Source organism: Astatotilapia calliptera, chromosome 17 (assembly GCF_964374335.1).
Source record: "Astatotilapia calliptera chromosome 17, fAstCal68.1, whole genome shotgun sequence".
Lineage (NCBI taxonomy): Eukaryota > Metazoa > Chordata > Actinopteri > Cichliformes > Cichlidae > Astatotilapia > Astatotilapia calliptera.
In genome coordinates this window covers 24,182,124-24,205,749 of record NC_137438.1, presented here as the reverse complement: position 1 = coordinate 24,205,749, position 23,626 = coordinate 24,182,124, and the positions used below count along the sequence as shown (strand labels likewise).

The following is a 23,626-nucleotide window of genomic DNA, read 5'->3' as shown; positions in this document are numbered from 1 at the left end:
CCTGACTGAAGTTTGGTCCGTTTACAGCATCCTGCCATGCGATGGCATTTGTCTCTAACCATGAAGAACCTTCACGTTAACTTTTATAAGTGGAAAAGTGTTAGTGTTCGTCCTCCAGCTCCACTGTTTATGTTATGCTAACATAGCTGTGTCGCTAGCGATCACGTAGCACATCATTATATACCAGCTAGCCCAACTTCAGTAACCCTACAAACGTCACTGCTGTTTAGTTTCCTGTCTTCATTTATGTTGGAAGTGATAGCAGAGCTGTACGTTTGATTTTTTTCAGAAATCTCTCCGTCAGAACATGCTATATCATGCTTAGGTAACTAGCGAAACTAGCGAGCTAACTTCTGCTAGCTTCCTGCTAACTTCTAACTCCGTTAAATGTAATAACTTTTGTTTTCATGGATGCCTGGAAGTTAAACTTTATAGTTACACCTGGTAAAGCAGCAATGCTGATCGTTTTATTAAAGATGAAAGAATTTAGACAGTTTTTAACTCTAAGTGATGCTGCAGTGTTGTTTGACCTGAAATATACGGAGTTTAGGACCCAGATTACTCCCAGATTTAAGAGCATCTTAGTCCGACAAATATGACAATAACGACGGCCGCTTGCATGTTCTGCAAAAAAATGTGCTTTGTTGTGTATCTGATGGACAAACACCAAACCAGTTCCACATCACGGAAGTTGCACCATTTTTACAAACCAATTCTGGTTCATCTGTTTCACTCAACAATCGGCCATGTGCGTATGAAAACAAAGGCACTGCGCATGCGCGTTTTACTCCCATTCTATCGCGATATTTCATTTTCCTATCGTTGCCTAACATTATACCGGTATTACCGTGAACGGTATAATATGGCCCAGCCCTATTTACATGCTTCCAGCTCCCGTTTTTCCTCGATGACAACTCGTACCTTTCCACTCCCCTTTTTCTCCCTCCTCGCGCTCACAGACCCATTACGTGTATGGCAGTGCATTCTCCCTGCAACACGGACTATACTGCCCATGATGCTACATTCTTTAGAGCTATGCTTGTAGCATTCTGCCTGTTAGCTTAGCACAACAACAACAACAACAACGAAAAGGCGCTCTCTCACCCAGGAAACACACAGTCGCAGAGAGAGAGAGAGAGAGAGAGCGCGTCGCCATGTAACCATGGCAACCGTAAAGCTGCCGCCTGGAACAACAGAACGTAGTTGTCAAACAAAACCCAAACAGTCCTGACCCGCGACAAAATGAAACAGGAAAGTACCGCAGTGTAATCCATTTATTTCAACAAAGTAACTGTATTCTGAATACCACCTTTTTAAACGGTAACTGTAACGGAATACAGTTACTCATATTTTGTATTTTAAATACATAACGGCGGTACATGTATTCCGTTACTCCCCAACACTATGTATCATATATAAGAAACAATGTGAAATAATCTTACATTTGACATATTTTGTATTTTGTACTGTACCTAAACAGGAGTAGGTATGCAGATCTCCAAAGCAAAAATGAAGAACAAGGGTGGACAGTAGATAAGCATCTGAGCAGGAAGCATCATTTTGCGACTTAACTGGCAGCATTGAATTTAAATAAGAAGAAAAAAAGAGAAATAGGCTTGAAGAATGATCTGTCACACCCAAACAAATTGTTTTCTCCTTTACAGACCCAAAGGAAATGACGGAATAGATTAAACAACAAGACCAATTTGTATTTTTCAGACATTTGTTCCACAAAGAGACAAATGCCGACTGAGTACTCTTGAATTTAATAAGCACAAGCATGCCGGTACTGGAGATTAAGCTGGGATTGCTTTGTTTCCTGCGGCTGTGTAAGGTCAGCAGCCTCTTGACAATGTGGACATCCAATCCTATGCAGCTGCACAGGCCAAGTGTTCGCTCCAATTAAAGTCTATTAGAAGTATTGCATTTCAAATGAAACGTAAGTATGCCCACAACTCCACCAGCATGTGTAAGCATCCGAGTGTGCAACACCTCTCCAGAGATGTGCAACACCCACCGGCAGATGTTCTTCATTAATAGTTATTACCCATCAGCCTGACATGTGAGAGTTGAGGATACATTGCCTCTCTCAGCTCTTTGTCTACTACTTACTTCAGTGGCTGAGAGACAAGCTGAAGTTATATCCACTTTATACTGAAGCCCTCCTGCAAGAAGATAGACATTACACCGCACTCTCTGCCTGAGCTGTGCTGCTGAGAGATAATACAGACCCACTAATTGAGTGTTTTGGAGGTTGCCAGAGTGCTAATAGAAGTTTTGGGGTAATAAGGCGGTGAATTGAACAGGCTGCCTTTAGTTTCTCACCTCTCTGTTTCCAGAAAAAGAAGAAAGGAAAGCTGCTTAGAGACAAACAGCAGCAGCTGTGTGCAGTAACACTTTGATGAAAGGACACTTGGCAAAAGGTTTTAATAGCTGTTGGTATTTTGGATTGATTTTTTCTTTTAGTCAAATTTTATTCTCCAGTTTCATAGACTGCCAGTGAAGTAATGACTTATGCTTAATATACTGCAGGAAGGATTTTTATTGAGCTGCTCACTGGTCTTTATATCACTTCATTTAAACTTCATTGGGTGTGCTAATTCTCATCCAATAAGCAAAACAAGCATCACGCACTTACAGGTACTTCTCGTAACTCTGCGGGGAGCCTTGGCAGCGGGAAATATCCAGATATTCAGTGTGCGTGGGCTGACATCTTTCATCTGTTCCTTTTATTATTAAAATAAAAAATATCCTGTCTCAGAATGATGCTGAAAAATACCCGTTTGTGCGTTTGTTGAGTCTAGTCTGGATTACTGTAATTCATTATTATTGGGCTGTTTGGAAAGCTGATCTCAAACACAGCAGTGAGAGTTCTGATGAAGACTTTAAAATATACCATATTTCTCCCAAATTAGATTTGCTTGACTGACTCCTTCCAGAAAATAAAAACACAGAGTTTAAACTCCTGAATGGTCAGGCTGTGGTGTATCTTAAAGACCTCCCAGTAACCTATTATCCTATTAGAGCACCCTTAGAGATTATTGTAGAGGCATTACATAGCAATGTAAAACAGCTTGAGGCGATTGTTGCTGTGAATTGGCACTATATTGAACTAATCCACCTAAGTGTAGGGGTGATGTGCTACTAAGTCTTATCTAGGCAAATATATATTAGCTCAGTCAGTAACATTAGATGATTATTTCTGCTTATAAGCTATATGGCACAGGTTATTATTACCAGCTTTTATTTTACCGTAGAAGAAATGTTGCATAAACTTCTGATTTACACAATTTGGATGTCAGAAAGAATGGCTCATTGGCTTCACCTTTGAGGCATGGAGCCTGTGTCTATCTGTAATATGCATTTAGAGTGGAGTGTCAAACATAAGGCTGGAAGCTAGTATTGTTCCACAGCAAAGCTCTGAAAAATGTGAAGGAAGGCATAAATTTTAGACTTTTAAGTGTATTTTCATAACTTTTCAACTGATAAAGACCTGCTCTATGGCCATTCATACTACACCAAAGTAAATAAGTAATAGATAAACCATTAAATGACAGAAAGTACCTGTTTTTCATTGTTTGCTACATAAATTTCTAAAACAAAAGCAAGCACAAAAACAGACAATTAACTTTTTGTAATTCTGTCAATTAACAAAAAAAATTCAGTTGTGTTCAGTTTTATAATTACAGGACAGTCTGTGCAATAAGCTGATAGATAGATAGATAGATAGATAGATAGATAGATAGATAGATAGATAGATAGATAGATAGATAGATAGATAGATAGATAGATAGATAGCATATTTACATACATACTTTATTGATCCCACTAGGGAAATTGTTGTGTACAGCAAAGACAAGTTGCTATAAACAGCAAAAGTAAGACTAACATCATGAATATCACTATAATTCTAAGTAAACAGCTGCATGAAGGTACAATATAAAACATGTTTGGGATCTTATGCCTGATAGGTGTGTTCACCTGTCACAGACAGAAAAGATATTATACAGCTTTATAGAGAACAGCAGGACATATACAGGGAGTGCAGAATTATTAGGCAAGTTGTATTTTTGAGGAATAATTTTATTATTGAACAACAACCATGTTCTCAATGAACCCAAAACACTCATTAATATCAAAGCTGAATGTTTTTGGAAGTAGTTTTTAGTTTGAGCTATTTTAGGGGGATATCTGTGTGTGCAGGTGACTATTACTGTGCATAATTATTAGGCAACTTAACAAAAAACAAATATTTACCCATTTCAATTATTTATTTTTACCAGTGAAACCAATATAACATCTCCACATTCACAAATATACATTTCTGACATTCAAAAACAAAACAAAAACAAATCAGCGACCAATATAGCCACCTTTCTTTGCAAGGACACTCAAAAGCCTGCCATCCATGGATTCTGTCAGTGTTTTGATCTGTTCACCATCAACATTGCGTGCAGCAGCAACCACAGCCTCCCAGACACTGTTCAGAGAGGTGTACTGTTTTCCCTCCTTGTAAATCTCACATTTGATGATGGACCACAGGTTCTCAATGGGGTTCAGATCAGGTGAACAAGGTGGCCATGTCATTAGTTTTTCTTCTTTTATACCCTTTCTTGCCAGCCACGCTGTGGAGTACTTGGACGCGTGTGATGGAGCATTGTCCTGCATGAAAATCATGTTTTTCTTGAAGGATGCAGACTTCTTCCTGTACCACTGCTTGAAGAAGGTGTCTTCCAGGAACTGGCAGTAGGACTGGGAGTTGAGCTTGACTCCATCCTCAACCCGAAAAGGCCCCACAAGCTCATCTTTGATGATACCAGCCCAAACCAGTACTCCACCTCCACCTTGCTGGTGTCTGAGTCAGACTGGAGCTCTCTGCCCTTTACCAATCCAGCCACGGGCCCATCCATCTGGCCCATCAAGACTCACTCTCATTTCATCAGTCCATAAAACCTTAGAAAAACCAGTCTTGAGATATTTCTTGGCCCAGTCTTGACGTTTCAGCTTGTGTGTCTTGTTCAGTGGTGGTCGTCTTTCAGCCTTTCTTACCTTGGCCATGTCTCTGAGTATTGCACACCTTGTGCTTTTGGGCACTCCAGTGATGTTGCAGCTCTGAAATATGGCCAAACTGGTGGCAAGTGGCATCTTGGCAGCTGCACGCTTGACTTTTCTCAGTTCATGGGCAGTTATTTTGCGCCTTGGTTTTTCCACACGCTTCTTGCGACCCTGTTGACTATTTTGAATGAAACGCTTGATTGTTCGATGATCACGCTTCAGAAGCTTTGCAATTTTTAGACTGCTGCATCCCTCTGCAAGATATCTCACTATTTTTGACTTTTCTGAGCCTGTCAAGTCCTTCTTTTGACCCATTTTGCCAAAGGAAAGGACGTTGCCTAATAATTATGCACACCTGGTATAGGGTGCTGATGTCATTAGACCACACCCCTTCTCATTACAGAGATGCACATCACCTAATATGCTTAATTGGTAGTAGGCTTTCGAGCCTGTACAGCTTGGAGTAAGACAACATGCATGAAGAGGATGATGTGGACAAAATACTCATTTGCCTAATAATTCTGCACTCCCTGTATTTCCCGAAGCGTTCTTCATGGTGGTGAGGTTGAATCTGTCCGAGGGAGGAGGCCCACCATTTCAAATGAGTTTGACACCCCTGCTTCTTGGCTTTTCTTGACAGTGGTTTTAGAAAAGGAAAACAGATAGGAATATGTTTTCATTTTGAAATGTAACTTTTCTTATCTTGTTTGAACCTCAATAGCAGCAGGTCTCTACTAAGGCCTTACCCATAAAATTTACTTTCAGTTTGTTGCATTCTCTAGAACCTTTATAATCTATTAAGTAATTTATACGAAAGTTAATGCTGGTAGCATTTGCACGACTGTGGGTTTCTGTCAGTATTCTAACATGAAATCACTTAAAAATAGCCATCATAGCCAAAGAATAAACGTTAATGATTACTGTGGGCTTCTCCTCACGTTCCCTCCAACACAACCTTTTGCCGTTTCACCTTGTCATTTCCCCCAGCATCACTGTGATTAAGTGCAGCCTCGCAGTATTACCGTTGTCTTGTTAAATATACAGTATGTATTTCTCTTTGTTACCAGTGCTTATTTACATTGCCCACACAATTTTCTCTTCATCACATTAACTGTTGCTGCAGTGCACATAAACACAAATGTACTTTTGATTTGATTTGCTGCTGTGCTTTGGTGAACAGCTGCACAAGTCTTTTCCAGCTGTACTGTAATTGTCAAGCACTTTAAAAAAAAAAAAAAAAGGAACAAAAATAAGCCCTCAGCTGAAATATGAATGGTGCAGAACTATTTAAGCTCATTCGACACAGTGCATAATAAAGACATAAGAAAGTTATTTATTACACAGTGCCGCAGTCTGCAGTAGTGCTTTTGCAGATCTTCACAGAAGAGCCATTAAAGTCCCTAAAAGAGCCATTAGAAAAAATAAAGTGGCATCCATTTAGAAGTCCCCTCCTGTGAGTTGGAAAGATGATGACAATAGGGAGTGAGAGATGCTATGTGTAATGTACTGCTCCATTTCCACAGACTGGAAGTATCTGGGAGAACTAAGATAAGATGATGAGGCAGAATTAAGCTGGTTTCAGAGATCCCTTCAGAGTGACATAAGTCATTGTCTTGTACCACTTTCCCTGATTTTCTTATAGTTGTTAATGAACAGATTTATTCTTGGGATAACTGGGAGCTGTAGTCTTTTTTAGTGTGTGCGTATGGGGATGTTGTGTTGGCGTTTCTTTGCTTTGGATCTCACTCATCAGTCCAGAAGTGGACAGTTGCCTGCAGCAGACTGGGGCTTCTGTTCATGCCTTAATGGACAGAAAGAAGTAATCATGTTGGTCTCTGTGCACCAGTGCTATTAGATACAGAAACAGTGCAGCGGCAAGCACTTGACCTTCCTAAACAGAGATTTCATAATATTTTGCAGCATCTTGCATCATAAGACACTCTTCATTTTTAGTCAAAATGTCCTCCAGGGCTTCAAAAATGGACATTTGACAAAAACACTAGAAATCAAACTTTACTATTGTTAAAAACGGGTAATCATTGTAATTCACAACTAAATATTTCACTATATCCGTCCTTCCAACCCCATCCTCACCGGATCCTGCAGTAAAACAGATGGTGTCATGCTGCTGCTGCCTTCAAGTGTTCTTTTAAAGTGTTTGCCTCCAGATATAAAGTCGTTTTGGTGCAGTGACTGAATAGAAACTGCACATTAGGTACGTTTTGTGTAGTCTGTCAGTGAATTTGCAGTGTATGTAAGACTCCTAAACACTGGAGAAACATCCGAAATTACATGAATTGATTTTTTGCTTTGAGGGGGGATGATTTTACAGTCATGTCTGAACCACAAACTGTGGGTTGGATGATATGTAATGTACTGCTTTGGGCAGACAGGCTGCTGCTTGTGGTTCTGTGGACTTGCTGATGTGGTGCAGAGGAACACAAGTCTGTATCCTATGGGTAAAAGACGTGGGCTTAAACTCTACTGTGTGGCAAATCCTTTAAAATGTAACACCCTCCATTTTCACTGTGCATACTGGGAAATAAGAATGAGCTCACAATTTTTTCCGCATTTATTTAAGGTTTCTTTTTGTTGCATTGCTATTGTTATGTTCTGGTGGATAGACTGTATTTACAAGATGGCAATTGTATTATCATCCATTGCCTCAATTTTAGCATTTTCAGCTCTCGTTTTAATTTAGTGGCATCAAAAGTGACCACATTAGTGAGGTTTGTTAGCAATATGAACTTATTAGATGGCCTGTACCGCACAGCAAGATGTCATATCGGAAATCACATTAAAAAGCTCTAAAAGGAATCAACACCACAAACATGCCAGAAAGAACCAGTTCAATGACTTGAAAGGTGAACTGGGCTCTCAGTAGGTGATAGGGTAAAGAGCACAGTCAATTGGGTGGGGCTTAGAGTCGAATTGTGCTCATCCACATCGAAAGGATACCAGCAACAGAGGAAGCTGTGATAATGCACAACCTTACTTTTCTTCACCGTGACGCATGGATAGCAGAAATGTTCATCCCAAGGTTTCAAAACAAGACGTCATAGTACATACGGTCACTGTTCATACTTTCTATAGTGGCCAAATTTATACTTTTCATATACAGCTTGTGGCAGAGTTTGGTGCTGACACTGTATGTTCATCATAAGATGTGCTTTTGTAATCACCTAGCTGTTTGATTCAGTTTTAGCTCCATAGCTCCAAATCATTCTCATTTAATAGCCATTAGTTGGATGCTGATATGTAGCTTTTTGTGTGCCAGCACATTTTGTACTTCTACAAAAGCTGCTTTATAATATGTACCATTTTTATGCTCACTGCTTTGGTCAGTATTTTTTTTTTTTTGCATCAATTCAAGGAAGCACAAAATCTGTAATATATCAAGTGCTGTACTGATGCCTGGTGCTTCAAAATGAATGAATCATTGTGTAGCATTCGCAGCGAGGCACTTCATTTGTTTTTCTCTCTTTTTTTTATTCCCTCTGTCCCAGCTTTCCAGTTAGTGCCCCGCTGCTTCTCCATGTTGCAATTTATTCATCAACATAAACAGTCTCATTTCACAATGAGTTCAGTTTATAAAAAGATAGATTAGAAGATGGATCAGTGCTCCCCTTGTGACTAACCACACTCTATTCCCCTCTGTGGAGCTTGCAGAAATAACACATTTGGATATGTCTTTATCCTTTTGTTTCACTCCTATTTGGCTCATCATGGGTTCACAGGTCCATAGGCTCAGCAGGTATTTTTTTTCTTTCCTCCAGATGGCTACCCAGCTTCTGATCACATCCTAGCCAAGCTACTAAAAACCTGTGACTTTGTTTTATTAAACCGGCAAGCTGAGAACATTAATATATGCACTCCATGTGTCCACCGATCCCCTGTCTATTCAAATACGGACTGCTATGACCTTTCTTCACGTAACTCATATTAAATGTGTCTGCTGGTGATAAATTTCCACTTGAGCTCTGCTGGTAAAAGTATCTGCTAGTTCTCTGTTAATGACGGCATGTCCTGTAATCAACAGTGATTAATAGGTGCCATGGAATTGCTAATGTGCCCCACAGGGAGAGCTCTGAGCCGGTCGTATTACCAAGCGATGATTAAATGTTCTCGGTTTGGCCCCCGGGGAGCGATAGGCCATGACAGTGTGTCAGAGGACGGTGAAGGAATCTTCCATCTCAGACTTCCATTAGGGAGCACAACAGTCATCTCACTGTTATAAACTTGGGTCACATTTAATAAGAAGTTAGCTCATGTCAGTTTGTCTGCTTCAATTACACACTTGTTTGCTTATCTTTTTTTTTGTCTTTTCTATTTGTTGTGATACACATTCAGAATTCATGGCTCATAGCGTTGCTGTTTTGGTTACTGCTGTCAAAGTTCTGTAGAACAATACCCGCTCACCATCGGACAGCACAAAGACAAAGTTAGCTACTAGCTGGTGATTGTATCATATCTTTCAGAAGCTAAACCCCCCTCCAGATATTTCCTTTAGCAGTTAGTGGAGGACAAACACAAAATTTAAAATGACTGCTACTCCATATTGATGATTCTGCAAAGCCCTTTTTGAATGAGATTATTGTTCTCTGGGGACTTATAGTAATTTGTGATAATTGTGGCTGCTGTCTGTGATCTTAATCAGCGGTCCCCAACCCCCGGGCCATGGACCGGTACAGGTCCATGAGTCGTTTGGTACCAGACCGCGATAGTTGAGGGTCGGGTGTGAAATTTATGGTTTTCAGGGTGCCTGATTGCTAATAGCTACTGGGATTATAGCTTACACTCATCAGGAGATGTCAACAGCCCTCTGCTTGTGTTACCTGTTGAGAGAACATGGTGCCACGCAAGCTAAAGAGGCACTTGGAAAGCAAATACCTTCTGAGAAAAACTTGATCTATTTAAGGAGACGCTGGATCTGAATCAGAGGCAGCAGGACCGTGTGTTCGACTGTGTAAAAGTGTCTGATAAGGTGAAGATGGCACAAATGAGCTGTAAAAAGTGCTTTCATGCGAAAGAACTGACAACATGTTAGGTGGCGGAGGCTGTTTTGAGCAGCTAGAAAATAGATGTGCCTTGACAGTTTGGCTTACCTTTAGGAGTGCCCACTGACCTGCCATATTTCGCCAAAACAGAGGTCCTGTGGTAATAGTCCACTAGGAATCTGGAAATTTGTTTGGAGTGTAGAGTAAGAGTAAAAGAGTAAGACAGACACTGTAAGAGAGAGACATGATAAATATGTAGCAACAAAGATGGCTGCAGAGTGCCAAGACTTTCTTTTATAAGGATTTTGAGTAAGCTTATATATAGCAATGTTCAAGCTGACATTTTTCTCTTGCAACAGGCGCAGTAGATATAATGTGACAGTCTGTGGTGTAATGCCAGATCAGTGGCAAGCACCCAGAGACTTTCCTGTCAGCATTTTTTGCCACATGTGGGCATAAAGTCTGTAAATTTGATTGAACTACATACTTTTCATTTCCCAAATGTACAGCATAAAATCCAGATGTATGGAGCTAATTTCCAAATCACATGAGGCATCTTGGTAATATTAGTCCCATGTAAATAAGCCTTATGATGGACAATTTAAATGACGATGTTACACCAGTTACTGCACTTTGTGTATAACTTTTCATTTCTATCTAACTTGATTTAACCTGTAACTGCTACAAACTCATTACCTTGGGGCCTCAACTCCACTCCCTCAAGTGGGATGGGATAAAAAAAACTGTCTGATCCATGTTTGGCAGCCAAACTCAAAAGATTATGTTAAGATTAATAAAAAACAAAAACATGATGTAACACTTCAGTATGCTGTTTCCAAATTGTTTTTGAACCGGTTTAAAGATAAAGTGACTCCAAAGGCAGCCATGCATCTCATCCATCTCATTATCATTAAAAAGTTTTGGGTCTTTTGATGGATTTAAGCTTGTTCCTACCCAGAGGGGCCTCCATGCTGAGTAGCTACAGGATATCTGTCTAGTGTATTTGCAGTCAAAATACTATCAGAACTCACATTAATAATTTCTGCTGCATCCTCCCTAATTCTGCAACGAGAAGGGAAAAAAAGTTTAGGAAGAACGTTTATAGGATTTTAGGTCATAATGAAATTCATGAATGTCCTCCCTTCTGATTGTGTGATAATAAATATAAGCTACAGTGTAAATACAGCTTACAGACAGATTCACGCAAATTAATCATTAAACATAGAAGTATACTTCTAAGATTAAAAAAAAAAAGTGTGAAAGGGAAGTTTGCACTCTATTTTAAAAAATAGCTACTGAGTAAGGAATGGATTATTTATTACACAATACAACACTGGCACTGCCTTCGTGTTAAAGTCTCATGAAGAATTCAGACTCTGTGATATAAATGTAAATAATTTCCTCGTGAAAAAAAATAGAACCCATTAAACTCAAATCAAAAGCATATTGACATTACCACAGAGTCGGATCAAGAGTAGGATTGGCATTATTTTACCAAATATAACACCATTTAATCACTTCGTGAAGCAAATTATCTGAATTCCACTAATAACTTAAAAAATCTTTTTAAAGTTTTGTTCTCGTACATTGCACAAAATAAATGTATCACAGTTAAATTGCATCAAAGTACAGACTGTTCCCAGTACAATAACTCAAACCACATTCCCTGTGGCTACTCGTTATAAGAACATAATTGCATTGTGCTTTATTGTACCTGCTGAAAAAACTTCGAAGTGAAATATCCTCTAAAAACAATCTGAACCTTGACAGAGAAAACTTAATCTGGCCCACATACTCATGTCAAACTGAGAAAACAGCCTATAAATTTGACATTTAAAAAAGCTGTGTTGTTGAGATGTCAACATGTAGCAAGTGTTATTCAGGAGAAACAGCTACACTTTGTGAGCCTTTATACGTCGATGCCAGCAGGCATTCTGTAGTTTTTAATAAAGAAGCCCGGCTGAGTGTGTGGTATGTTTGAACTTTTTTCTGGAGTGAGAGGTGTGAAGGTTTTTCTCTGTCAAAAGTTGAGGTTGAAAACGTCAAACCCAAAACTTGCTTTAGTTATATACTGGTTAATGAGACTAGGTAAGTGATTGTGGGGACTCTCTGCCTTGCAGTTCTCTCAGCATGATCTGGAGTGTCTCAAGAACAATTAGATGAATTGTTTTTTTGCATCATCACTTCAAACCTTTCACTGATCCTGAGATATAACCCAACCTCTATTGGATGAAATGTCATATAACCCCCACACCATCACACTAACAGAAGCCTGAACCATTGATACAAGCAGGATAGATTCATGCTTTCGTGTTGTTTGCACCAAAATCTGACCCTACCATGACAGGAGTGGCGCCCAGGGTGGTCGTTTTCTGCTGTGTTATTCAGAGATGTTCTTTTCCACACCTTGGTGGTAATGAATGGTTAGTTGAGTTACTGTTTCCTTCCGATCAGCTTGAAGCAGTTCTGGTATCTGACTGCTGGTAACTGGATATTTTCTCTTGTTCAAACCATTCTCTGTAGAGACGGTTGTGTGGCGGGGATCTCAGTCGATCCAACAGTATCTGAAAATGCTCAGACCACTGAGAGCGATGCCATGTTCAGAGTTACTTAAATAACCTTTCTTCTTGATTCTGGTTCTTGGTTTAATTTTCAGCAGGTTGTCTTGACCATGTCTGCACAACTAAATGAAATGAGTGGCTAATAAACTGATAAGTGGATCTGGAATAGTGATCACACCATGTTACCAGCAAGCAAGCACTTGGTGATGGTGGTGAGGAAGAACTCCCTTTTAAGAGGAAGACACTTGTGACAAAAACATGCTGGAGGGTTAGAGTGAAATAGAAGACATTGTATTGTCTTGCATTGTTAATGTTTGTACAACACTGTCAACCTGCTTTCAGGTACAATAGGAATTTTACCATTCTTGCTGTTAGCCATTTAGTGTTAGCTACTCGTACAGAGCAAAGAGCACAAAATAAGAAAGGTTGTAAACTTTTAATGATGCTACATTTATGTTTCTGTGGACTCTGAGGGGAAACATGTTGTTTGTATAACAGAATTTAAAGTTTTTGTGACAAGTTGTTACAGCAGAAAGTTTTTCCTTTATGCAGAGTCACTTTTTTAATACGGGTAATAAGGAACAAAGTTTTGCTCAGTAATGAGTCCTTCCAAAAGGGAAGGACTTGGCTCGGAGAAAGAAAGACACTAAGCTGTCCCTTATGATTAATTCAAATCAGATGAAGCATGAACCTCATAGGAGTGTTGCTTAGATAATTACAGCAAAGGAGATGGGAGCAAATGTTGTCCTGCTGACAAAACCAAAGTCACGGGAACAATTAATGAAGGCAAAGAAAGCTTGATTATCGACTCGGGCGTTGGGTTTTGCTCAGAGGGATAGCAGTGGTTTAAGTATTTGCATGGTGCCTGACTCTAATGTTAAATGTGGCTTTAAAAAAAGAGAGAAGTGGATTGCTATTTATGGATGTAGATTGGCCAAAGAGATCTGCTTTTGCTCAGCAAGCTCTACAAACACATGGGGAGTGCGTCCAGTTAAAGGAGTTAGCAGTTCTCTGCTCCTGTATTGTTTCCTGTTGTGCAGAGTGTTTCCCAATGTAAATGCATGCTTCAGTCATCTCGGTTTTCTCTTTTTTAATGTTTATTAATGCCTCACTTCTCCTCTTAATATTCAGGCCAGTGTCGCACTTTGTTAACATACGGAGAGTAGCTTAGGGACCTGGAGTGGAAAGGTTTTCTATGCTCACTTTACTCCGCCTGCTTGAGGTTCTAGTTTAACGCTACTGCGATCCAAATATACAGTAAACAGCATCTGAATACTGATGATTACCACATTCAGAAAAATGCTAGAGTTTCTGTGTAGCTGCAAGTAATGACTGTTTTTTGTGCTTATTTATAAGATATGTAGTTTATTTTTAATAAGCCCTTGTTATGCCATTCCTTTCCCCCTCTCATACAGTATATATACAATGTTGCAAGAGTGGATGCTCATATTACACAATGAATATGAAGTCTGTTTGTGAGGGGCGACCAATCGGCAGAAAGAAGGCTCAAAGAGAAGGTAAAAAGCCCAGAAAAAGTAATAAATCCAATTCAATTTATTTATTTATACAGTGCCAAATCACAACAATTGTTGCCTTAAGGCAAGCATGTCGCCTATAACATCCACTGGTTGGACCTGTTAGCTGGATCTTCCAGAATGAAGCTTTTAAGTTTTATTTTTGTATCATTTTATTTTGGAATCACAGAATAGGACAAGACATGGATACAGAGCAATCATACGGGTGTAAACACTAACATCAGTGTACAGGTGGTTGTGTGTGCTGTGTATGCCGTGTTTTATATGAGTGTGTATGACTGCTCAGTCTGGACCCATAATAATAATGGAGGGTGTGGGGAGGTACTGGTGATGTGTCTGCCCCCAGCCACTGGCACCAAGATAAGGTCACCATCAGGTGGTCAGGCAGTGACTCAGCATGCTAAGGTCGGCCAGAGCATCAGTTCTGTTGTTTTCTAATGAAATTAACTTTTCCTCTGTTCTAATATTTATACTCTTTGGGATTTATTTGGGTTGTTTAGATTTATAATATGCAAATCACTAGATCGCTGGCTGACCTTGACAGCATGGAGTTGACCTACTGGAAGACTTGTTCCAGGAGAGTAGTCGAGAAAATGTTAACAGTAACTGGACTTAATTGTGTTGCCTCTTCTAGAGTTTCACCTGCAGCATGATAGATCCATATACCGTAAAAGGCATAAGTAGATAAAATACCAAGATCATATCTCTACCAAGGGTGAACATCCTACATACCTCACAGTATGTAGAAAATTTATTCAATGGTAGAAAACACTTACAAAAATTCCTGCATCCATTGACTGCAAAAGCATTTCTGAACTGGACCAAACCCAGCTGGACTACCTGTGCACTACAAGGTGTATCAAAAAAAAAAATCCGTTCTCAAAAGGCTATATTTTTTAAAGTAACGGGTATAGAAGCTTGCAGTAACTTTTAAAGTACATGGCTGAATATATAGTTTTGCATATAAAACTTCCAATGTTCACAAGTCCTCAGTGTCACCGCCCCCATACAATAATGAAACTTGTCTCATACTGTTGTGAGCGTGTCTGAAGTCACAGCAGCTATTGCTGTTGTTATGCTAACTACCGATATCCACAGCCACTGAAAAAAAAAAGTTGGCACATTTTTTCCAGAATGCTGAGAAAAAAGTCAGAATTATGAGATTAAAGTCAGAATTCCTTTTTCTCAGAATTCTGATTTTTTTTTTTCTCAGAATTCCGAACTTAATCTAAATTTTTTTTAATCCGAATTCTGGAAAAGAAGAAAAAAAGACATGTCCACTTTTTTTCCCATTGGCCCTAATCCTCTTTGATTATTACTGCTGAATGCCTGCGGAATTAAAGCACTTGGAAACTGGATTATTCAAATAAATTGAAAATAGGAGTTGAAATTGTAGTAATAACAGCTGCAGTAGCTGTAGAAGTAGCCTTCTTATTTTTCTCCTCGTTCTTTGGGCGGCTTCCTTAAAAATACTCAGTTGCTGGGTTTGGTAAATGTCCATCTTGGCAGGATTGGGATTGTGGTCATGGTTAAAAGAAACCACCAGTGGTACAAGGCTGATGTTTTGCTGACCCATCGAGCAACCTGAAATTCATCAGCCTGACAGCAGGTCAAACTGTGATTTCTACAGCTTTTCCTCAGCTCCTTTAGAAGCTGCCTCAGAAATGACCGTACCTCATCATGTCTAACCTCAAGACGGGAGATTTATAGCACCGCTCCACTTGAACACAATCACGGAAGCTGAGCGTGTTTGCCTCGTTTTCAATTATTCATTGATGTGTTTAATTCTTTCTCGGCCGTCTATGAGGCTCCCCGGGGCCTGAGTGTAAACAGTGCTGTGAGCAGCGCGCTCTGTTTTCGTCTGGCTGCCTGTGAACTCTGTCAGAGGCCTTTAGTTTGACAGATGGAGAACCTTAGGCTCAGATTCACCGTGTCAGTCTGTCTGAGGAATGAGATTTCAAGACAGGGCAACTTTACTCAGACTGGATATTTTTGGAACAAACAATCAAACTAGATCAGAAGGCGATGTGTTTGCTGTTATACTGCAGCTCAGGGCTTCCAATTCTCACACATATACAGTACGTGCATCATCGACCTTACCTCAGCGTCCATATTCCTCCACAAACCTGGAGCCTCCAGTATTCCAGTAAACTGAGTAAATAGATGTAATTAGATCAATACGAGTATCATTTTTTATCTGAGAAATCAACCCCTCAGGCTCACACTGCAGTATTTTCCCTCTCAGAGCTGCATCGTTACTCTTAAATGCATCGCTAACGACCTCATCTATAAACTGCTGCGACGCCGTCTAAATTAGAGAATGATGACTTCCAAAATGTCAGTGCTAAATATCTGCTTCTGCAACACACGTCACAAATTTCAGAATTTGAAATTCATACCTCCTCCAGTGCTTCAAAACTATTAGAACTGTAAAATTTCTTCTGACTCTCTTTTGCTCCTGGTTCCTGCTGTGCACAGACACAGCTTGAAAGAGATCACACCAAAATGAACGGACCGCATTCATGACGAAGAAAAAAAAATTAGTATAAAATGTACCCTATGCTGCCCTCAAAAAGAAAGTATTTTACTTAATCTCTCTAGCTGTTATGGTTTCTAATGCGCACAGCTGTTCAGTTGTAAGCTTTTTTGCGCAACTCCTCAGGATCGTTAGAAAGATGGTACATGAGTTGGGGCTGCAGCCCCGCAGACCTCTGGTTATCGCCCACATTTGCAGATATTCAAACACATCTGGTGTTGTGCCCACTGACAGCTGTGCACACAGAAGTAGAGAACATCATTAACCATATATCTGCATTCAAGCCAGTAAAAAACTACTCTCAAAATATTCTCATTCCTTTTTTTATTCAAGACATTTGGGTATTCATTTACACTTTACTCCTCCGATAAAAGCATCAAAGGGTAAACTGCAGTGATCCTGAAACCGTGACTGGATTCTCAATATGTGTCATGTATTGGCTTTTGTGAAAATAATGTGAGCTACCGCCAACACAGTTGAACTCTCATTATGTTACTAATAGAGACATCAAGATAAACTGAAGTCCAGCAGCAGTGCTAGCTAACTGTGGGGATACATGTGTTTTTCAGTTTATTATTACGTGTGGCTCCATAATGTGGTGTTTTAAACAAGCAAGCAAATATCCACAGTTTGATTCCAGGAGGAGATACGAATCCCTTCGAGCTTGCATCAAAAAGGGCTTAAAAAACAGTCACCAATCTGTTGACTCATCTCTAAAGGCTCATTTTATAGCATACTATACTTTCATGCTTTCGAGAAAAATAAAATCAATCGAATAGCCTAGATCGAGAGAGGAGTAAAAACGTCAAACATCCATCAAACCTGTCTGCATCACAGGTCTTTAATGATAGCTTGTTCATCGAGCAACAAATGAGACAGAATTTACACTTTGGTGAACATAAATGGTTTATCAGTGTTGTTATTTAAAAACAAGCCGTGGTTATAATAGCCTCTGTATGTGAAGGTGAAAGTCTGCAGCTATCAAACAAATGTTGGCGTTAAAAAACAGAAACTTGATATTTCTCGCTTTGTCTCGAATCTTCATTGACATTCCTCAGTTGTGACAAGCTTTCCTGTCAGCTTGAAACTGCTTGGGCGTTCTCCTTTGACCTGAAATCAACAAGACATTTTCACCCAGAGAAGCGCCGCTCACTGGATGTTTTCTTCTTTGGAACATTCTCTGTAAACCCTACAGATGGTTGTGTGGGAACATCCCAGTTTGAATAACCTTTCCTCATCAGGTTGTCTTGGTTATGTCTACATAACGAGATACCTTTGATTGGCTGATCAGAGATTTACGTTAACGAGTAGTTCACTAGGTTTACTTAATAAGTGTAGATGTATTTAAAGTCTATATTTTAAAAATATAGAAAAGGATTGTAGCTCTTCGTCCAGCCAAAACCGAGAGCCCATCTACCAATCTGACATTCACTCATTCAACCCTGTTCCTTATAACAAGGCATTCACAGTGTTTTAAAAAACCCTGTACTCATTCATTTTAAATTTAGCACACACATATGCTCAGTGACACAGATCCTGCAGCTTCCCTGTGACTCTGTGCATCATCAACCAGGAAAACATGGGAGAAAAATAAGTGCTACAGATAAAACGAGGACAGACTGAGAGTGAGAGCACACATGTCTGAGTGTGTTTTCACTGAGAGAGACCCGATGTCTGTAAGATTCATTTCAAGGCAGTCATTTCCCCACTCATGATTGTGCGGGCACATGTGTATGACTACACGTAGGCTGAATCAGAGGGTGTGTGAATGAGGGAGTGCGTCATCGTGAGTACTTTTGTGTCTGAGGGTTGGAGTAGGAAATGGGTTTTTGCTCTCAGAATGATATGTAAGACTTTTATCAGTGTAGTACACAGTGTTATTATTTCATCCTTGATAAATTACAGTTTGTTATTTTTACATCGCCCACCACGCTGCCACTGATATATTCATAAATTCCCTCCAGGTGATTTGGTCTCCCGGGCCATGCACCACCTCCAGCCGCTGCACATCAAGAATGCCAGCAACGGGACTCCGGTCCACCAGAAGGCCAACACCACAGTGCACTGGGAGCCCGAAGCCCTCTATACCCTGTGTTACTTCATGCACTGCCCGCAGATGGAGTGGGAAAACCCCAACGTAGAGCCATCCAAAGTCACCTTACAAACTGAGAGGTGAGTCCAACAGAGGCTTCAGACACTCGGGGAATCAGGTGTTTTGTACTGTGACCACATTCAGGTTAGCTCAAAGAGACCATCCAGCTGACTCAGCTTAATAGTTTAAATTCTGTAATCCCAGGAGAAAACTGAATAATCGATAGCATTTTTAAAAGATGAGCAATAATGCACAAAACATGTCGTCCTGGAAGCAAAACATCCTGCACTTGTTAACCTGGCCCGTTGAGATTATTTCAGTAACGTCTCCTCCCACTCACCCTGTCTGTCTGCAGTAATGACTTTACTTTCCCTGTGTGCATGTAAAAGGGCAGGAGTCTTTTAGTCAGCAACATGGGCTGACAGCTGAAGCAGGCAGGTAAGGAGCTTGGGAAGGCTCTAGACTAACCTTACTGAACCAGCAGTTTGGGATTGCAATGCATAAATATATCTCAGAGCTTCTCAGAAATACTCGGCCTGACCTCAGGAGGTGCAGATAAAATCTGAGGTCTAAGGGTTGGTTTCTCCCCAAATTAGATCCTCACAGCAGCTAAACCACTCATGCATTTGAGTGCTATGCATGTTATTCAAAGTCAACTCATTAAAGTAAAATTCATAGCTAAAAAGTTGGTATTAGATCTCATGGGGCCAGTTTCTTGTCATTTGGTGATTCTAAATTGTCCACAGGTGTGGATGTGAGTGTGAGTGGCTGTCTGTCTCTATGTGTTAGACACGTCCACGTTATATCCAGCCTCTCACCTAGTGTCAGCTGTGATAAGGCTTCAGTCTCTCCTGAGACTTTAAGTTGGATAAGCAGTTGAGAAAATAGATGGCTGGATAGAGTGCAAGTGGCAATCCACTAAAGAAACTTGCTGGGAAAATGGTAAGTTAATGTGGCTTGGGTTTGTCCCTCCATTTTCTTTCCTTTTTAGAATTTGAATGCTCTGTCTACGCTATAACAAGATTAGCACATGGCTTTTATTTCTGCTCTCAGTTGTTTACAAGGATTTACCACTGACTGGTGATAATCTGAACAAAGACAGAGAATATACTGGTTTATTTCCTGGAAAAAACTGATTATGGGTTCAAGAAAACCAGTGATTGTCAGCAACAAACGCAAAAAGAAAGCTTAATATGTCAAAACTTTTAAGTGGAACTCGCCTTGTGATCAATTTTGCACAGTAAAAGAGCTTAAAATGAGCAATAGTTATTCCTCTGCTTCAGTCAGTTAACCATGCTCAGCTATTTAAAAAAAATTCATAGCTATTATTATTTCAAAATTATTCCATAACAGCACAATTGTTGCACTTGATTAATACAGTGCTATCTACCTGCTAAAAATGCAAATTGGAGCTTCATCAGTTCTGTGTATGGAGAGGGAAAGAAAACGAGAGACTGAGGAGTATTTTTGTTGTTTGTAACTGTGGTCATATACAGAGAATAATCTACCCGCTGTAAGTGAATGGATATCATCTGAACACGTAAAGTCATGGCCTTTCCCCAGCTCTTTATTCTTTTTTTCTAACATCTTTATGATTCTATATCCGTTTCTATATTTGCAAGTTTACTGGGAACAATGTTGTCTAAAACCACCAACATTACACTGGTTTGATGTGAAACTGGTGTATCTGCAATGGGAAAATTAACTTGAAGCAGATACTGTTGTAAACGATGGATTGAGTTTATTAAGCCGTTTAGGTCAGATTTAAGCTAAAGGACCAAGAGTTGTACTTTTATTTTGCATTGTTTAGTCTGATTTGACATTATTTTATTTATCTTTTCCCGTTTTCCCCATCTGTGTTGTTTTACTATTTGGATCTAAAAGAATTTCTTTAATGTTACATGTCTCATACTTTTGAATTTAAAAAGAAAAAAGAACATGGAAAGTTTAGGCTCCAGTCCTGCAGGGCTAAAGACGAGTCAGTGATCCCCCGGCAACTTCTATTCACTAGGGAAAAAGGTGCATTCCCAAATTGAATTGGGAGTTGTTGCTTGGGGTTGTTCAGTGAAATTGGTTGCAAAAAGCTTGGTGTACCAAAAAAAAAAACTGTGTTCTCTTTGCCCTTTAGCAGATTGCCACAGTTCAGTTTAATTCAATTTAATTTTATTTACATAGTGCCAATTCACAACAACAGGTAAAGAACCTATAGAGAAAACCCCAACAATCAAACAACCCCCCTATGAGCAAGCGACAGTCGAAAAGAAAAACTTCCTTTTAACAGGAAGAAATCTTTGCCAGAAACAGGCTCAGGGAGGGGCAGCCATCTGATTGGGCGTCACAGGGGATGGCAGGTGCCTTTGTTTTGGTTGGCTGGCAGACAAAAACTTGTATGGAAATGTTAGACAACTACATACAGGGCAGTAGTAAAACTGTGAAGAGTTCAACAGTAGGTTTGTTCTTAAAGTAAAAGATTTGCTTCACTGCTTAAGCCTGGAAGTTGAAAGGGAGCCTTCTCTGTTTCACTACCACCTAGACAGTAGTTGGTTTAGTTGGTGAGTGTTTGCAGCCAAGTTGGAAACCTCCATGCAAACTATGACCAAAGCAACTGCAAGGAGATTTTTGTTGCTGCATTGTATACCTCTTTGCAACCAATTCTACCTAGCATCTGGCAGCAATTCCAGCAACCTAGCAACAAGTGGTTGCCAGGGGGGTGCTGACTAGTCTCTAAGCTTGTGTAACTAGGGTGTTACCAGTAACAGTTGACTAGTAAACTAATAAGATGGACTACAATAGCTTAGCTAATGGTGGTACCTTTTGTCAAAAAATGACATCAGTCTAGTCCAGACAGGTCCAGTGGGGTAGCAACAAACTAAAGGAAACCTAGCACACTCTGATATGCAGTGTTGGGAAGGTTACTTTTAAAATGTATTCCGTTACAGAATACAGAATACATGCCCCAAAATGTATTCTGTAACGTATTCCGTTACGTTACTCAATGACAGTAATGTATTCTGAATACTTTGGATTACTTAATATATTATCATGCTTTTTACAACAACGTGAATGTACTATTGCTGTGTGATGTATTACTATTACTGAAGGTCCGCGTCTCCGAACTGTAGTAAAGGGACCTCTGACTAATACGGCGGGGTCCCTGTTGGCTCGTAGCCGAAAAATTGCTTTACTTTGTTGTCTGGGTCAACTTTTCTTGCGAGAGACAGAGAGAGGCGTTGAAAGACTGCTCCAACGGAACTTATTGTTTCGGAGGAAAACACGAACACGGTGTACAGTCGAGTCTTAATAGCTTACTTACAACTGGGCTCGTCAGGCACTCTTCTTGGCTGCAGTGGTTATTATTATATTTACATGCTTCCAGCTCCTGTTGTTGCTCGATGACAACTCGTACTTTTCCACTCCCCTTTTTCTCCCTCTTCGCGCTCACAGACCCATTACGTGTATGGCAGTCCATTCTCCCTGCAACACGGACTACACTGCCCATGATGCTACATTCTTTAGAGCTATGCTTGTAGCATTCTGCCTGTTAGCTTAGCACAACAACAACAACAACGAAAAGGCGCTCTCTCACCCAGGAAACACACAGTCGCAGAGAGAGAGAGAGAGAGAGCGCGTCGCCATGTAACCATGGCAACCGTAAAGCTGCCGCCTGGAACAACAGAACGTAGCTGTCAAACAAAACCCAAACAGTCCTGACCCGCGACAAAATGAAACAGGAAAGTACCGCAGTGTAATCCATTTATTTCAACAAAGTAACTATATTCTGAATACCACCTTTTTAAACGGTAACTGTAACGGAATACAGTTACTCATATTTTGTATTTTAAATACGTAACGGCTCTACATGTATTCCGTTACTCCCCAACACTGCTGATATGTGATCATTTTAGAGAAAATTTTTTGTCTACGTGTAGAAGCAAATGCTGTTCCTGGTGGCATTTAGGTATTTTCATCCTTTCAACCACATTGCCACTGTCAGTTATACCAGTTAGTGCAAATGTTCCTTGACCCTCGCACAAGTTTTTCGCACCACAAGCGATCTGGTAAGAAGCTGTGTGCTGCTCAGCGCTGACACTTCCCTAGGCCTTGAGCAGATTGATGGGAACTAGAGGGACTTTTCTTGGATGGACGGATGGACAGATATTCAAACATCTTTCTTCCACTCTGCAGAGATAGAAACTCAATCCTGACGACCCCGGGGAGCACTAGGAATGTCAGGCTGAGTGACATGTCAGCAGGTTCAGGCCCCCGGAGAGAAAATTCTCTATTTAGCATTCAACTGAAAGGTTGAAGACAAGTCAAAAAGGGCCTGAAAGACACAGCAGGATGAGAGGAAGACAGAATATGATCAAATGAGATAAGATCATCTTTTTGGGTTATTTTGGGGGAACTTCAGACAAGCTTCAGTGAGGTGAAAAATTACTGCAATGACTTTTACACCTGAGCTTTGAATATTTACCTCATGTAAATTTGCTTTAGAAGAAGAGAAATGTCTCTGCAAGACTTCAATTTTTAAGTTTAGTGGTAAGTAAAAGTAGTGAGAGAGCTGCTTTGATGTATTTGGTAATTTGGAACAGACGTTTACTCTTTTACTCTGGCAGTTCTGGCTGTTGTATGTTGCTGCAGGCCAACTGTCTGCATCGATGGATAACATTTCCCGCAGTGTTTTCATTCCAGACTTGGTCTCTCCTCTTTTTCAAACCTTGCAATGTAAAATACATCTTCCAAAAGCTCAGTGAAAAGGGAGGAGCTCTGCATTGTTGCATTGGTCAGCCAAATGCTAAGCAGAAAGGAAAACCCTCCTTTTTTTAAATGCAGTTCAGTTCCTGGCACAC

The 23,626-nt window shown here is 40.1% G+C and overlaps 1 protein-coding gene across 2 annotated transcripts in view; it reads left to right on the top strand.

Annotated features, from left to right (window-relative positions):
- LOC113008735 (ankyrin repeat- and BTB/POZ domain-containing protein 3-A) overlaps positions 1–23,626 on the top strand; it is a 259,075-nt gene that overhangs the window by 183,790 nt on the left and 51,659 nt on the right. For both annotated transcript variants that reach the window (XM_026146398.2, XM_026146397.2), the window contains exon 3: positions 18,649–18,856. In XM_026146398.2, the coding sequence (XP_026002183.2) occupies positions 18,649–18,856 (208 nt within the window). The remainder of the gene's footprint in view (positions 1–18,648; positions 18,857–23,626) is intronic.